At 36.6% G+C, this 16,451-nt stretch overlaps 1 protein-coding gene across 4 annotated transcripts in view; it reads left to right on the top strand.

Annotated features, from left to right (window-relative positions):
- The window catches only part of EFCAB7 (EF-hand calcium binding domain 7), a 50,282-nt gene that overhangs the window by 14,478 nt on the left and 19,353 nt on the right, over positions 1-16,451 (top strand). For 3 of the 4 annotated variants that reach the window (XM_038000826.2, XM_007978477.3, XM_007978478.3), the window contains exons 7-10: positions 1,323-1,436; positions 8,493-8,634; positions 12,592-12,701; positions 16,211-16,368. In XM_038000826.2, coding sequence (XP_037856754.2) covers positions 1,323-1,436; positions 8,493-8,634; positions 12,592-12,701; positions 16,211-16,368 — 524 coding nt within the window. The remainder of the gene's footprint in view (positions 1-1,322; positions 1,437-8,492; positions 8,635-12,591; positions 12,702-16,210; positions 16,369-16,451) is intronic. The other variant, XM_007978481.3, reaches the window with a different exon arrangement.

Below are 16,451 nucleotides of genomic sequence, written 5' to 3'. Positions count from 1 at the left end.
GATAATGATAGTGATGAGTTCCTCCTCTGACTAAATCTATGGCAGATCTACTGCTTAATAATTCTTTCTCACTGAAAAATTTAATAATACAGAATTTGTATGTTAAATCATTTTCATTCACTACAGTGTTCCAAGAAAAACGTAACTATACTGATATATTTGTTTTGATAACTAGAATTTTTGGCTTTAGTATTTGGTTTTGTACTTTTAAGCGTTTCCTCATACATTATGAATGAAAATAAGTAAAATTTGTATATGACAAATAAACGAAATAACAGTTCAGTTTGCACTTATATGAATGTACCCAAATTGGTAGAATACAGCACCACCTCATGCCCTATATAAGAATTACAAGCTATTATTTTATTTCTGCTTTATAATGTCAAAAAACTATGTCATACATGGAATTTCTAACTCTCATTCTAAAATTATTTTCAAAACTCAACCTTCTTTCATTTTTCTCCTAATACTCAAACTGTCAGCTTAATCTATAATCCTTTCAAATTGATTTATTTGAATGAGCCAGCCAGTTTGTCAGTAATTTTTTCTTTTAGTTTGTAACATTTTAGTCTAGGTCCTAGAGAAAAACCTTTGTATGATTGAAAGTCTATTTGTTTGAAAGACATTTTTTTTCTTTTTTCTTTTTTTTTTTTTTGAGGCAGAGTCTTACTCTGTTGCCCAGACTGGAGTGCAGTGGCACCATCTCGGCTCACTGCAACCTCCGCCTCCCAGGTTCAAGCGATTCTCCTGCCTCAGCCTCCCAAGTAGCTGGGACTACAGGTGTGCACCACGATGCCTGGCTAATTTTTGTAGTTTTAGTAGAGACAGAGTTTCACCATATTGGCCAACTGATCTCGAACTCTGGCCAACTGGTCTGGAACTCTTGACCTCGTGATCTGCCCACCTCGGCCTCCCAAAGTGCTGGGATTATAGGCATGAACCACCGCACCCAGCCTTGAAATGAAACTTTAAGTTGAATAAGCATTGTATGTTTAATAACTCTGACAGATCTTAAGTTGAATGTTTCCTGTTGAACAGTAGGAGCTATAAGTTCTAGTGGAGTTATTTTGAATTCAAACTGATCTGTTTATTACACTGAAGTTTGGTTGATATAAATAATGTGGTATTTGTCTTTAATAACTGTTGTTCTACCATTTTCCAGCTTTATTAATCCATATTTAATGTTATACTATGTAGTTTGTCTGCCTTTCCAAAGAAACTCACAAATTCTCTTCTATTATAGCATTATTTTCTAGACATGGAACTTAGGAAAGACTTAGAATAAAAATGTTTAACTTGTTCCCCTGTTAAATTTTATAAAGCCATGTCCTGTTAATCTGTGGCACTGCCCCAGAGGTAGCATCAGCACATCGAAAAATTCTTCCATCTTTGAGTTTCCTAAATGGCACAAATGGTGTTTACTACCAGTGTACCAGGTAAAGTACATTATTTTTAAAAGCTTAATTTAACCATTTTTTTAAAGCTGGGGGTAGGGCTGCTGTGCTGATGATTACAATACAAATTTAAGAAATTTTCCTGCTACTAAATGCTACATTTTTAAAGTAAGAAAACCAAATAATTAAGTTTGTCTTAATACTTAAATGTGTGCAATCCTGAATGATAATGCCTTACCATACTTTATTGTAATAGTATCATATTCACAAAGTTTCTTTTAAAAACTGGCTTTAAAAATCACTGCAGATATTTAAATGTGAAATAGAACAGAACTTAGAATGTAACTTACACACTGGAGAGAAAGTAAGGAGACCTATGTTTTGGTTCTAGTTCTGCAGTCAACTGAGAACTATAGCTTTACACATATATCACTTTATTTTTCAAACTTTATCAAAAGAGAAGTCTGGACTAGATTGCTTTTTAGATTTCTTCTACCTTTAAGAGTCTGTAATTCTAAAGTATTATCCTTTACCTTTCCAAATAGGTAAATATAAAAAATATAAAGTATATTAGGTGAAATTCCATCTGATGCTATAATCAAAACTGATTGAAAACATTTAAATGTTTTCTATTTAATATCAGACTCATAATTCAAACTGTCTCAACATGTAAATTGTCTAAATACTGTATAGCATTTCTTTCATTTCTATTCTTTAGCAGTCATCACCATCCAAGGTCATGTTGATTATTTTAAGGACAGTTGGGTCTGAGGTAATGCCAGCATCTGTTTAGTCCATATATATGCCCATCCAAGAGATTTACAGGGAAGCTAAATGAAAGCCTGTGTAACATTACTCATCGTTAATAGTTGAATTTGGGCCAGGCGCAGTGGTTCAAGCCTGTAATCTCAGCACTTTGGGAGGTCGAGGTGGGCGGATCACTTGAGGTCAGGAGTTCGAGACCAGCCTGGCCAACATAGTGAAACCTCGTCTCTAGTAAAAATACAAAAAATTAGCTGGGCGTGGTGGCAGGCCCCTGTAATCCCAGCTACTCGGGAGGCTGAGGCAGGAGAATTGCTTAAACCTGGGAAGTGGAGGTGGCAGTGGGCCGAGATGGCACCACTGCACTCCAGCCTGGGTTACAGAGCAAGACCATCTCAAAAAGAAAAAAGGTTGAACTTCAACTTCTGCTTCTGCCACAAGCCCAAGTTTGAACCTCAGTGTATCACAGATAATAAAAAATTTGAATTTGGTACCCTGAGTAGATTCTCTTTTAGAAACATAGTCTAAATGCAGAGTCCAAAAGTCTTGGACTCTAGACCTAATATTACTACAAACTCCTTATAAAACTCTGAACCCATATAACTTCTGGCTACCTCAATTTTTCTGTTTATTAAAATGACTAATTCATATCTACCCCATACTGCCTCATAGGGATGTTGTTGAAATATCATATATAATGACTTGTTTCTGTCATGGGCAATATACTTAACAAGATAAATTTCAGTAAGTTAAGGTCACATCTTAATTTCTTAGAATTAAAAATACACATATCTTGTATACCCCGAAGGTGTGACAGTGCAGCTGATTAGTGACTGACTGAAAGCTTGAGTATAGTTCAGTTTATAATGATAAAATCTTAAAATGCAGTTGAAAAGGAAATTTCCAAAGAAAAGATAAAGATAAAATAGAAAACTTGTATAAATTGAGAAATAACCAAAATGAAAATAAAAGGAATAGAGAAAATACATTCATTAACACTCACAGAGTGGTTAATATCTAAAATAGTCAAAATAATTTATTAAAATATGTCAGAAAAATGCTAAGTCTACAATAGAGTTATGAGAATAAGTGAATGCGTAATTTATACAAAAGAAAACAAAAATAATGAACACATGAGGGAAACGTTCAACCTTGGTATTAACAATCAGATAAATTGAAATTAATGCAAAAGTTAATACCATTTTTACTATCAAATACTCGAGACATATACAAATATATGGAATACCATAATGAATACTTTATGTACCCACACCTTGCTTATGAAGTCATCCCACATCACCCAATTTTTTTCACAATAAAACAATACCAAATAATGGTAAAATTATTACATTATATACCATTGGTGGTATTGTAAAATTGGCAGTACTGTTTTATAAAGCAGTATGGGAACACATGTCAATAGCCTTAAAAATATACATACTTTTTTGCCTGAAAGTTCTTCTCAAGGAAATTATTCATCAGAAGAAAAACATTTAGACAAAAAAGTATTCTATTAATATTGTGATAAGAAATTAGAAGTGACCTAAATGTCTAACACTTTAGAAATAGTTAACTAAGTAATGGTATACCAACTCAATGTTTTTTTTTTTTTTTTTTTTGAAATGGAGTTTTGCCCTGTTACCCAGGCTGGATTGCAGTGGCACGATCTCAGCTCACTGCAACCTCCGCCTCCCAGTTTCAAGCAATTTTCCTGCCCCAGCCTCCTGAGGCTGGGATTTCAGGCGCCCATCACCACACCCGGCTAATTTTTGTATTTTTAGTAGAGATGGGGTTTCACCATGTTGGCCAGGCTGGTCTCGAACTCCTGACCTCAGGTAATCCACCCACCTTGGCCTCCCAAAGTGCTGGGATTCCAGGAGTGAGCCACCATGACCGGCCCCAACTCTATTTTTAATCATAGAACCATTTAAATTGAAATTTTGAATATTACATAGCAAAATGGTTTTTCTTGTGGTAAAATACACAAAACATAAAAGGTACCATTTTGCTCATTTTTAAGTGTACAGTTCTGTGTCACTAAGTACATTCACACTGTTGTACAACCATCACTACCACCACCATACATCTCCAGAACTTTTTCATCTGGAACTCTATTCATTAAACAACAACTCCCCATTTCCCCCTCCCCACAGCCCCTGGCAACCACCATTTTACTTTCTGTCTCTCTGAATTTGACCACTCTAGGTACCTCATATAAGTGGAATCATACAATATTTGACCACTCTAGGTACCTCATATAAGTGGAATCATACAATATTTGCTCTTTTGTGTCTGGCTTATTTCACTTAGCATAATTTCTTCAAGACTCATTCATGTATAGCATGTGCCAGAATTTTATTCCTTTTTAAGACTGAATAATATTCCCTTGTATGTATTTACCACATTTTGTTTATTTTTCTGTCAATTGGCATTTGGGTTGTTTCTACCTTTTGGCTATTGTGAGCAGTAATGCTGTGAACATTGGCATACATATCTGTTTGAGTCCCTGCTTTAAATTCTTTTGGGTCTATACCCAGAAGTTGGAATTGCTAGATCATATAGAATTATAGGTTTGCTTTTTTGAGAAATTGCCATATTGTTCACAATGGCTTCACCATTTTATGCATTTTATGTTCCTATCAACAATGCACAAGGGTTCCAATTTCTCCACATACTCACCAACACTTGTCATTTTCTGTTTTTTTGATAATAGGTATCCCAATGGGTGTGAGGTGGTATCTCATTGAAGTTATGATTTGTCTTTCCTTAATGATTAGTGATGTTGAGCATCTCTTCATTTGCTTATTGGCCTTCTAAATATCTTCTTTACAGAGTTGATCATTTGATGATTCCTTTGCCCATTTAAAAAATCTGGTGGTTTGTTTTGTTGTTGTTGAATTGTAGGAGTTCTTTATATGCTCTAGATATTAATCCCTTTTTGGATATGTGATTTGCAAATAATTTCTCTCATTTCATGAATTGCCTTTTCATTCTGTTGGTAGTGTCCTTTGATGCACAAAAGTTTTTAATTTTGATGAATTCCAATTTGATTGTTGCTTGTGCTTTTGTTGTCATATCCAAGAAACCATTGCCAGATCCAGCGTCAGCTTTCCCCGTATGTTTTCTTCTCAGAGTTTTATAATTTTAGCATGTTTAGGTCTTCAGTTTATTTTGAGTTAATTTTTATGTATTGCGTAAGATAAGAGCCCAAATTTATTCTTTTGCAGATGGATATTCAGTTTCCTCAGCCTCATTTGTTGAAAAGACTGTCCTTGCCCTCATTGAATGATCTTGGCACCGTTGTTGAAAATCATTTGACTATATATGCAAGGATTTATTTCTAGGCTATCCATTCTATTCTACTGTTCTATATGTCTGTTTTCATGCTAGTACCACACCATTTTGATTACTGTATCTTTGTAGTAAGTTTTGAAATCAGAAAGTATGAGTCCTCTAGCTTTATTGTTTTTCAACAGCAAAATATTTTGGATATGAAATTAAATTTTAAAAGCAGAACATAAAGCGGTGTTTATTAAAATGTAAAAAATAGGTTTCTGCGTAAGGTCTGTATTAGAAAGGATTACATGAAAATCTAAGTAGGGCGTTAGAATTATAGAGATTTTTAAATTTTTAAATGTGTTATTTTAAATGTATCAAAATATATGAAAATAATTATGACATAAAATAGAAAAATGAGATGTAAGTATGTTAGGATAATTTAGCCTTCTTTTAAAAATGTGAGCATGAACATGAAACCAATCTCAATGTAAATTATTTTTGCCTTTGCAGTGCCATAACAAATCTTTCTATAATGAATTAGAAAACATTTATGATGTTATTGTTATAGAGCTAGTATACACCTTTTCAGTAGTTATCAATATTATTAAAGCCTTGAACTGATTATCTAAATATTCTTTCTTACATTTCAGGCAGGCAAGCCTACTAATAATAAAGTGAAAAGCATTTTTGCACATAGCTATGGTAATGACACAATTTCTTGTAACTTCAGTAAAGAATCTTCTACTTTGTGTCCAAGCATTTTCAAGTTTTATTCTTTTCTTTTTTGAGACAGAGTCTTGCTCTGTCTCTCAGGCTGGATGGAGTGTAGTGGCACGATCTCGGCTCACTGCAAGCTCAATCTCCCGGGTTCAAGTGATTCTTCTGCCTCAGCTTCAGTGTAGCTGGGATTACAGGTGTGCACTACCACGCCTGACTATTTTTGTATTTTTAGTAGAGACAGGGTTTTGCCAATGTTAGCCAGTCTGGTCTTGAACTTCTGACCTCCAGTGATCCACCCGCCTCGGCCTCCCAAAGTGTTGGGGTTACAGGTGTGAGCCGCTGTGGCTGGCCAGGTTTTACTCATTTCTAGTTATGAGATCCCATATATTAATTCAGACAAGAAGGAATTTGGCTAGACCAAGAAATGGTAAAGCCAATATAGAAAAGTCTTTCTCAAAAGTGATACTTTATATTCATCAGCATTGTTCTGTTGTGAACCTTTTTTTTTTTTTTTTTTTGAGACAGAGTCTCCCTCTGTCATCCAGGCTGGAGTGCAGTGGCATGATCTCTGCTCACTGCAACCTCTGCCTCCTGGATTCAAGCAATTCTCCTGCCTCAGCCTCCTGAGTAGCTGGGACTACAGGTGCGTGCCACTATGCCCAGCTAATTTTTGTATTTTAGTAAAGTCAGGGTTTCACCATGTTGGCCAGGCTGGTCTTGAACTCCTGACCTCATGATCCGCCTGCCTCGGCCTCCCAAAGTGCTGGGATTACAGGTGTGAGCCACTGCACCTGGCCAGCTGTGAAATTTTATTCAGCATGCTTCTAGTTATCTACACTTGAAACAATTATTTTGCTTTTACATTTAAAGTCATTTTTTCTTTCTTTTTTTTTTTTTTTTTTTTTTTGAGACGGAGTCTCACTTTGTCGCCCAGGCTGGAGTGCAGTGGCCGGATCTCTGTTCACTGCAGGCTCCGCCTCCTGGGTTCATGCCATTCTCCTGCCTCAGCCTCCCAAGTAGCTGGGACTACAGGCGCCCGCCACCTCGCCCGGCTAATTTTTTGTATTTTTTAGTAGAGACGGGGTTTCACCGTGTTAGCCAGCATGGTCTCGATCTCCTGACCTCGTGATCCACCCATCTCGGCCTCCCAAAGTGCTGGGATTACAGGCTTGAGCCACCGCGCCCGGCCCATTTTTTCTTTCAATATATTTATTTTAGCAATCCTTAATTCTTCCTTCTTAACATGCTCCTAATCTCTCTCTATTACAGCAATATATTTATTTATTACTTTTCTTCAGTACTTCATTTTTCTTTTTCTTTTTATTTATTTTTGAAACGGAGTCTTGTCCTGTTGCCCATGCTGGAGTGCAATGGCATGATCTCAGCTCACTGCAACCTCCGCCTCCCCGGTTCAAGTGATTCTCCTGCCTCAGCCTCCTGAGTAGCTGGAATTACATGCACCCAGTGTCATGACCAACTAAATTTTGTATTTTTAGTAGAGACAGCGTTTCTCCCCATGTTGGCCAGGCTGGTCTTGAACTCCTGACCTCATGATCTGCCCACCTCAGCCTCCCAAAGTGCTGGGATTACAGATGTGAGCCACTGCACCCAGCCAATTTTATTTTTCTTACCCTTCTTTACCTTATGTCTTTTCCTAACTTTTCATTATTGAAATGCTATCTATTCTTCATAATATAGTTCATCAGTTGCACACTCAGTTTACATCAGTCCCCCCGCCCCAATCAGTTAGACAGTAAATATTTGTTGGGCCAATGTGTTAGGCACTATTTTAGTAACTTGAATAATAGTAAATTCTTTTGCATGTATAGTTATCTTTTCGTGTTAACCATATATTACTGCCAATTATAATTGGATTTTTTTGAGATGGAGTTTCGCTTTTGTTGCCCAAGCTGGAGTACAATGGCGCAATCTCGGCTCACTGCAACCTCTGCCTCCCAGGTTCACGTGATTCTCCTGCCTCAGCCTCCTGAGTAGCTGGGGTTACAGGCATGTGCCACCACGCCTGGCTAATTTTGTATTTTTAGTAGAGACGGGGTTTCTCCATGTTGTTCGTCTGGTCTCGACCTCCTGACCTCAGGCGATCCGCCCACCTTGGCCTCCCAAAGTGCTGGGATTACAGGCGTGAGCCACCGTGCCCTGCCTATAATTGGATTTTGTTATGTTTGTTTTTTACCTCCTAACTATGTTGCACATTCCTGGAGAGCAATGATTATATTTGACATTTCTTTTATATCCCCCTGCGTTTTCTCCTCATTACTATGCATACTGGAAACATTTAATAAATATTGTTTGAAATAATTTTTTCCTTCATTTCAGGACTGGCAATACATGCAATCAAAAGGTTGCTTCTTCTTAGAAGAAGATGGTGAAATCATTAGTCATCAGTACAGGATGCAAATAGCTCAGAGGTCCATGGTTTATCTAACAATTAAGCCATTAAATCTGAGTCAAGTTGAAGGCAAGTTTAAATTTTTTGTATATTTTTTAAATGTCAAGTTGTACCCTCTTTGAAAGTACTTATGTAAGTATTCCATAGTCCTAGTTAGGAAAGAAAATAATCTGCCTAAGTGAGAAATATAATGGTTACATTTCAAGAAAGTGTTGGCCTATACATGGCCTGTGTTAATCATATGAAAAGCAAGTAGATTGCTTTGTGTATATGTTTAAAGCATGTTTTATTAAAAACAATAACTTTTTCCAAACCTTTCTACAGCTAAGATAGAAGAAAATAAACGAAAAAAAAAAATGTTAACTGGTTTCCTCATGATATAGAACTAACTTTTTTTTTTTTTTTTTGAGACAGAGTCTCCCTCTGTTGCCCAGGCTGGAGTGCAGTGGCTCAATCTTGGCTCACTGCAACCTCTGCCTCCTGGATTCAAGTGATTCTCCTGCCTCTGCCTCCCTGAGTAGCTGGGACTACAGGTGCACATCACCTCGCCCGCCTAATCTTTTTGTATTTTTAGTAGAGACGGGATTTCACCATGTTGGCCAATCTGGTCTCAAACTCCTGACCTCAGGTGATCCACCCGCCTCGGCCTCTCAAAGGTCTGAGATTACAGGTTCAAGCCACTGTGCTCAGCCAGAACTAAGTTTTTATTTGCTAATTAATCTTAGCTTTTTCCATTTGTCAGTTTTTAAAATTAATATGTCAAAGAGAAGTTCTGCAAGGGCATAATTTGGAACATATGGAACTGCAAGTATTTTTAATACCTTCAAAATCCTTTGTGACTTAGACAATATTTATTAATAATCTTTTTATTCATGGTAATATTCTAGGTAAAAATTAACACTTTTCTAGTGTCTAAAATGGTTATATAATTTTTAAGCAATGAAAGCTATCTATCTATAAGGGTGATTTCCCTAGATACCTTTTTTAATGTTGGTTGTTCTAAATCAATATTTATTTTTCTTTTATAATGTTTACATACAAGCATTTTCTTCCTAGAGGATTCCCCTCCCCATTCTTTTTCCCTCCTAAAGTAGAGATTTTGAAAGTTTTCACTGCATCTCTTGTGGGATATGTATAATATTTGGCAGATGATACTTTTAAATGACAATAACAATAGTTATTTTTCAGAGAGAGGAATCAAGATAGCCCTGTAAATTCAGTGTAGTTGTTAATTCTCTGTATTCTTATTAATAAGATTCATTCATTTATTTATCAAATAGCTATCAAGGGCATTATATACTGGACATCAATTTAGGTGTTTAGGATACATTAGGGTTCAAAAAAGACAAAAATCCCTTCCCTCATCAACTTTCATTTTAGTGGGGGAAACAATACATAATAAACATGATAAATAGTAAATGACGTGGTATGTAGGAAAGTGATAAGTGTTATGGGAAAATCAGAGGGAAAAGGGGATAGTGAATGCTGAGGGAATGTGGGTTGCCATGGAGATGGAGTGGTTAGTATATGCTTCATTAGGAAGCTGTTATATGGATAAAGACTTTGAAAGAGATGTATGAGTTACCAACTGCTACATAAAAAACTACCCCAGAACTCAGTGGCTTAAAACAATTAAACATTTGTTCATTCATGAATCAGTGGATCTGTTAGTTCTTAGTCTGAGCCAGGCTTGTTTTTTCTCTATAGGGCTTGCTCACACAGTTATGGTTAGCTACAGGTTAGCTGGTGGCTGGCTTTGCTAATCTTGGCTGGGTTCTCTCTCATGTATGAAGTCCCAGCTGGGATAACTTGACTCGGCTTCATATGATCTTTAATAATCCTTCAGTAAACTAGCCTGGACCTGTTCTCTTGGTATAACAGGGATCTGAAAACAAAACAAAACAAAACAAAAGCGGAAGCACAATAGAACCTCCTGAGGTCTGGGCTCAGAAGCAGCACAATGTTACTTCGTTATATTCTGTTGCTCACAGAAAGTCACAAGGCAAGTCCAGATTCATAGGCTGGGGAAATAGACTTGATCTCTTGATGGAAAAGCTGCGAAGCCACATTGCAAAGGGCTGTGGATACTGGGGGGAACAGCCATTTTTGCTCTCTTCCACAGAAGGCAAGGGAGTAAGCCTTGTGGGTATATGGTGCTGGAAGGGATGGGTGAAGATGGAGGAGGTTGCAGAGCATTCCAGGTAGAGAGAACGCTCTGTGCAGAGGCTCTGTGAGAGTGTACTGGTGTTAGAACAGAGGCTAGAGTGTTTCAAATGAAATAAGTGAGGAGAGAGTTGTAGGAGATGAAACTGGGGAGAAACAAGGACAAAATCAGGAAGAGGTTTCTTTTTGCCATAATTAGGACTTGGGCTTTTAATCAGAGAAATGAGGTTTTCCCCCTCATTTTTTGTGAGATGTTTTTCCTCATATATAAGGTCAAGATTTTCTCTTAATCTTTCATTTTCAGCAGTTTGAATGTGTGTCTAGGTAGTTTTTGTTGTTGATGCTATTGCCTGGGTTTTTTGTTTTTTTGGTATTTATCCTGCTTGGGGTTCTCTGAGCTTCTTGGATTTGTGGCTTGTTGCCTTTCATTATTTTTAGAAAATCCTCTGCCTTATTTCTTCAAATATTTCTTCTGCCCTCTTTCTTCTTCTTCCACTTGTGTGGTACCTGACATCTCTTCCTTCTCTGCTCCACCACAGGTCAGCCAGTGTTTGCATCTCATCTCTCCTGGGAAAGATCTGTCTTTCCTTGGATTTTAAGCTTATAGTTGCCCTGCAACCCCAGCTCTGATGGGATCAATAAAAGTTATGATGTTGTAGTTCATTAACTTTTTCTTATTGTTAGGAAAGGAGCAATATTCTCCCAACTCTCTGCTCCATTAGAGAGTTTTGAGTAGAAGGCAGGACATAATCTGACTTATGTTTTAACAAGAGCGATTAGGTTACTGTATTGAAAGTAGATGGAAGGATATGCAGGTGAAAGCAAGGAATCCAGCTGGGACATTATTGTAGAATTCTAGAAGAGGACTGGGAATGCTTTGAACCAGGATATAGGTGGGAGAGGGGGGTAGTAGAGATTCTGGGTATATTTTGAAGGCCGAACCATAGGATTTCCTAAGGATTGGTCTTGGTATGTGAGAGAAGAAAAGAGTTAAAGAAGATTCCAAGATTTTTGACCTGAGCAACTGGAAAGAATGAGTTACCATTAACTGAGATGGACAGCGTTTTAAAAAGGGATTAAGGAAGTTCAGTTTTGGAAATAGAAATCCCGGTAGAAATGTTAAATACACAGTTAGTTATATGGGTCTAACCTTCAGAGGAAGGATCCTAAAGATACAAATTTTGGGGTTGTCAGCACATAGATGTCTGACATCTCTTCCTCCTGTGCTCAACCACAAGTAAGCCAGTGCTGAAATCCTATTTCTTTCTGAAAAGTCTGTTTTTCCTTGGATTTCAGGCTAATTGGTTGCCCTGCAACCTCAGCTTTTGATGAGTTCAAGAAAAGTTATAATTTTTAGAAAGTGAGTATATAGAAAATGTTTCTCACTCGGTCGCTGTATTTAGGTTTGTGCCTTATTGCAAAAGCTATCATGTTTGCATATAAAAATGGAATATGGGCTGGGTGCGGTGGCTCACGCCTATAATCCCAACACTTTGGGAAGCCCAGGAAGGTGGATCATGAGGTCAGGAGATCAAGACCATCCTGGCCAACATGGTGAAACCCCGTGTCTACTAAAAATACAAAAATGCTGGGTGTGGTGGCACACGCCTGTAGTCCCAGCTACTTGGGAGGCTGAAGCAGGAGAATCGCTTGAACTCTGGAGGTGGAGGTTGCAGTGAGCCGAGCACACCACTGCACTCCAGCCTGGGTGACCAAGTGAGACTCTGTCTTGAAAAAAAAAAAAGGAATATGTATTTCTAAAGAAAATATCCAAGAAGAAACTAGTAACTTCTTTTTTATATAGGAAAGAATAGATAGTGATTGCTTATTTTAAGGTGTTTGGGCTTTTTTTTTTGTTTGTAGGAAAACCGTCCCCTTGGTTATCTGTTGATACTGCCTTGTATATTCTCAAGGAAAATGAGAGTCAAGCAAATCTACAGCTTGTGTGTTTTACCGAACTACGAAATAGAGAGGTATACATATTTATTTTCTAATGTTTAATTTTAAAATATAGTATGAACTGCAGTTTGGGGAAAGTATGTTTCTATATTTTATTTTTTAAGCTTTTCTATACCTTCCAATTAAGGTATAAATAGCACTTAAACACTATAGATATTATGTTTTTAATTTAATCACATCCAATTAAATTAAATTAGTTAAAGTAAATATTTAATTTAATTATAAAGAATTTTTTCTTGTTTGCTGTGATTTCTTAAGAATTAAAGATAGGAGCTGGGCATGGTGGCATGCACCTGAAATCCCTGCTACTTGGGAAACTGAAGCAAGAGGATTACTTGAGCCCAGGAGTTCAGAGCTATATTATTCTATGATTGTGCCTGTGAATAGCCATTGCACTTCAGCCTGGGCAACATAACAAGACCCTGTCTCTAAAAAAAAAAAATTAAATAAAGAATTGAGGATTGGTTGGCAGTCTTGAGTCTTGGCTTATACCTTTTAAGTTGTGTAATATTGTACCTTACTTTCATCTTTTCTAAACGCCCTGATGCCTCATGTGTGAACATTTGATATACTCAATAAAAAAGGTTGATGCCAGTACATTTTTTTCCCTAAATGCAAGCAATTCAAGACTTTGGAAAAGCTGCTGTAGATGTTTGTCTTACTTATATTACTACTGCAAAACAGAAAAACTTTAAGATTACTATCAGGCTTGACTTATTTTATAGGATTCAAAAATAGATTGATATGAAAAAATGCTTTTAAATGTTTTTATATGTTGCCCATGGGGTTCTTCTGATCTTTTCTTATTATGTATTTACTCAAAGGCCAAATATGTGAGGCCGATACATAAATGTGGCTATTTATTTTATGAGGGCTACAGAATACATCGGCTATACAACAACAGAAATAATACTATTCAAGGGCTTACTGCAATATCATATTTAATCTTTATATAGGCTCAATGACAGACAGACATTTCCCTGATAGAATGTTATATAAAAGTCTTTATTGTAGGCTTCCTAACAGACAAGAATAGGCAAGAAACAAATAAAACTGGCTGAAGTTAATGTTTTGAATAAACTCTTCTTCAGAACTGACTACAAAGTAAGCATTGTCTAAAACAATATCTATTTCCACTTTGTTTTGGGTAAAATTACTTTCTTTTGGGATTGCATGTATAAAAAAATTAGTATATAGCAAAACTATAATAAAGTTTGCATGAGTTTCTATTTACCTCTTTATAGGCTTCTGTTTATCTGTAATATGTTATATTTACAAATGATTTTTTATTTGTATTTATACTTTCACAATTATTTTCTTATAGATGAGTTTTGTGCCCATGAAAAAACTTTCCATTTGCCATCCACAGTGGCAATGCAAAGTTATATGTGGGCATAAGGAAGGATCGTGGCATAATATATATTAGGAAGCAGTGAGATCTGGTTTTTCACTCCTGAGTCCACATCTGGTCAATTTCAAAGGTTATGCTTTTCAAAGGATGGATTTGGTAAGCATTTAGTCTTTTTTTTTTTTTTTTTTAGACGGAGTCTCGCTCTGTCGCCAGGCTAGAGTGCAGTGGTGCATTCTTGGCTCACTGCAACCTCTGCCTCCCAGGTTCAAGCGATTCTCCTGCCTCAGCCTCCCAAGTAGCTGGGACTACAGGCACGTGCCACCATGCCCAGCTAATTTTTGTATTTTTAGTAAAGACGGGTTTTCACCATGTCGGTTGGCCAGGATGGTCTCGATCTCCTGACCTCATGATCCGCCTGCCTTGGCCTCCCAAAGTGCTGGGATTATAGGCTTGAGCCACCATCCCTGGCCAACGTTTAGTCTTAAAAATGACTTTCAGTTATATTGGATTTCTTCTTGTATCAAAATAGGACATAAGAAGATTATGATTTCTCTGAGTTGGCAGGGCAGAAATAGAACTAAACTCAGAATTTAGATGAGCAGCTTTATTTTGTATATGAGTCTTCAGAATGACTTAAAATATACCTAAGTTGTTTTTTTGTTTGTTTATTTATTTATTTAGAGGTAGGGTCTCACTCTGTCACCCAGGCTGGAGTGCAGTGATACAGTTCCCTGTAACTTTGAACTCCTGGGTGAAAATGATCTTCCTGCCTTCGCATCTCAAGTAGCTAGGACTACAGATGCATTAGTATTATTATTCTTGTTGTTGTTATTTTTAGAGATAGGATCTTGCTATGTTGTCCAGGCTGGTCTCCAATTCCTAGCTTCAAGCAATCTTTCCACCTTGGCTTCCCAAAGTGCTGGGATGATAGGTATGAGCCACTGTGTCTAGCCTTATACCTGGGTTTTAAAAGGAATTTTTGGACATAATACCTGAAAGGATTCTCTTGGGTTAGTCTGTGCTGAAGGGCACTTAGCTATTACACACAACTAAGAATTCCTTAGATTTAATATATTTAACAGAGACAGCTGCTAGCTTTTATAGGAAACCTTTAGGCTCCAAAAAGCTCTTAGGAAGTACATAGACAGATACCATTTGCTTTCTTTCTTTTTTTTTTTTTGAGACAGAGTCGTGCACTATCGAGTACAGTGGCACGATCTCGGCTCACTGCAACCTCCACTTCCAGGGTCAAGTGATTCTCCTGCCTCAGCCTCCGAAGTAGCTGGGATTATAGACGCCCACCACCATGCCCGGCTAATTTTTGTATTTTTAATAGAGGCGAGGTTTCACCATGTTGCCCAGGCTGGTCTCAAACTCCTGACATCAAATGATCCACTCACCTCAGCCTCCCAAAGTGCTGGGATTACAGGTGTGAACCACCATGCCCAGCCTGCTTTCTTTTATAGAACTGGAGAATAAAATGTTTTCCTATACAGATGTTCTGGTACTCATGATAAATATCCAACATTTGATAGGAAACAGAATTTCATATAAAGCTGATTTATTTGGGATTCTGCATCTTTTTTTATAGTCCATATTACATTTAAAAAAGTAAAATTCCAGTGCTTTCATCCACATAATTGAACTCTTACAAATTTGGTTAATTTATACAATAGTGAACCATTTCAAAATATGTTTAATTTTTATGTCATTGAAATCTGATTTAGAAATCATATATTTATATTTGAATCAAATTAGGAAACCATAATCTAGAATATTATTACTTTTTTTTTAAAGGAGCTCAGTGTTCGCATTAAAAAATTACCCTATGATTTATCTTTGCTTTCTGTTGAGGGTATTTGCATCACAGATATTTTTGAAGATTATTGGGGAAGATTTAGAAGATAATATAACTTACCTGTTACAGTTTTAGGCATTTGTTTCAAAAATATATAAAGGACTACTATATCTAGTGATCTCATAATGAGATTACCATTAATAAAATGAATTAGAAACCTGTAAAAAGATTGATAGAACTGTAATAGATTTTGTAAATATTGATTTAAAAATTATTTCTAATGTGTCCCTTTCAGAAGAAATATTAAAAGCTTTAAATTAAAAGATGAAAAGATTAAGACTGATGATTGTTTTGTTTCATTGTTTTGAGAAAAGGTGTTTGGATGGACTGGTGAACTAGGACCTGGAATTTACTGGTTAATTCCTTCCACAACCGGCTGTAGGCTGAGGAAAAAAATAAAACCAGTAACAGATGAAGCCCAACTTGTATACAGAGATGAAACAGGGAAATTATTCCTTACAAAGGAATTTAAGTAAGTTTTGTTTATTAATGTTAGAATTATCACATCTAGGCTGGATAGATATTAATAGCCTTTGTTACTCCCTTTCCTTTGGC

This window comes from Chlorocebus sabaeus, chromosome 20 (genome assembly GCF_047675955.1).
Source record: "Chlorocebus sabaeus isolate Y175 chromosome 20, mChlSab1.0.hap1, whole genome shotgun sequence".
NCBI classification, from domain to species: Eukaryota; Metazoa; Chordata; class Mammalia; order Primates; family Cercopithecidae; genus Chlorocebus; species Chlorocebus sabaeus.
The sequence above is the reverse complement of the archived record's forward strand: the minus strand, read 5'-3'. Positions and strand labels throughout refer to the sequence as shown.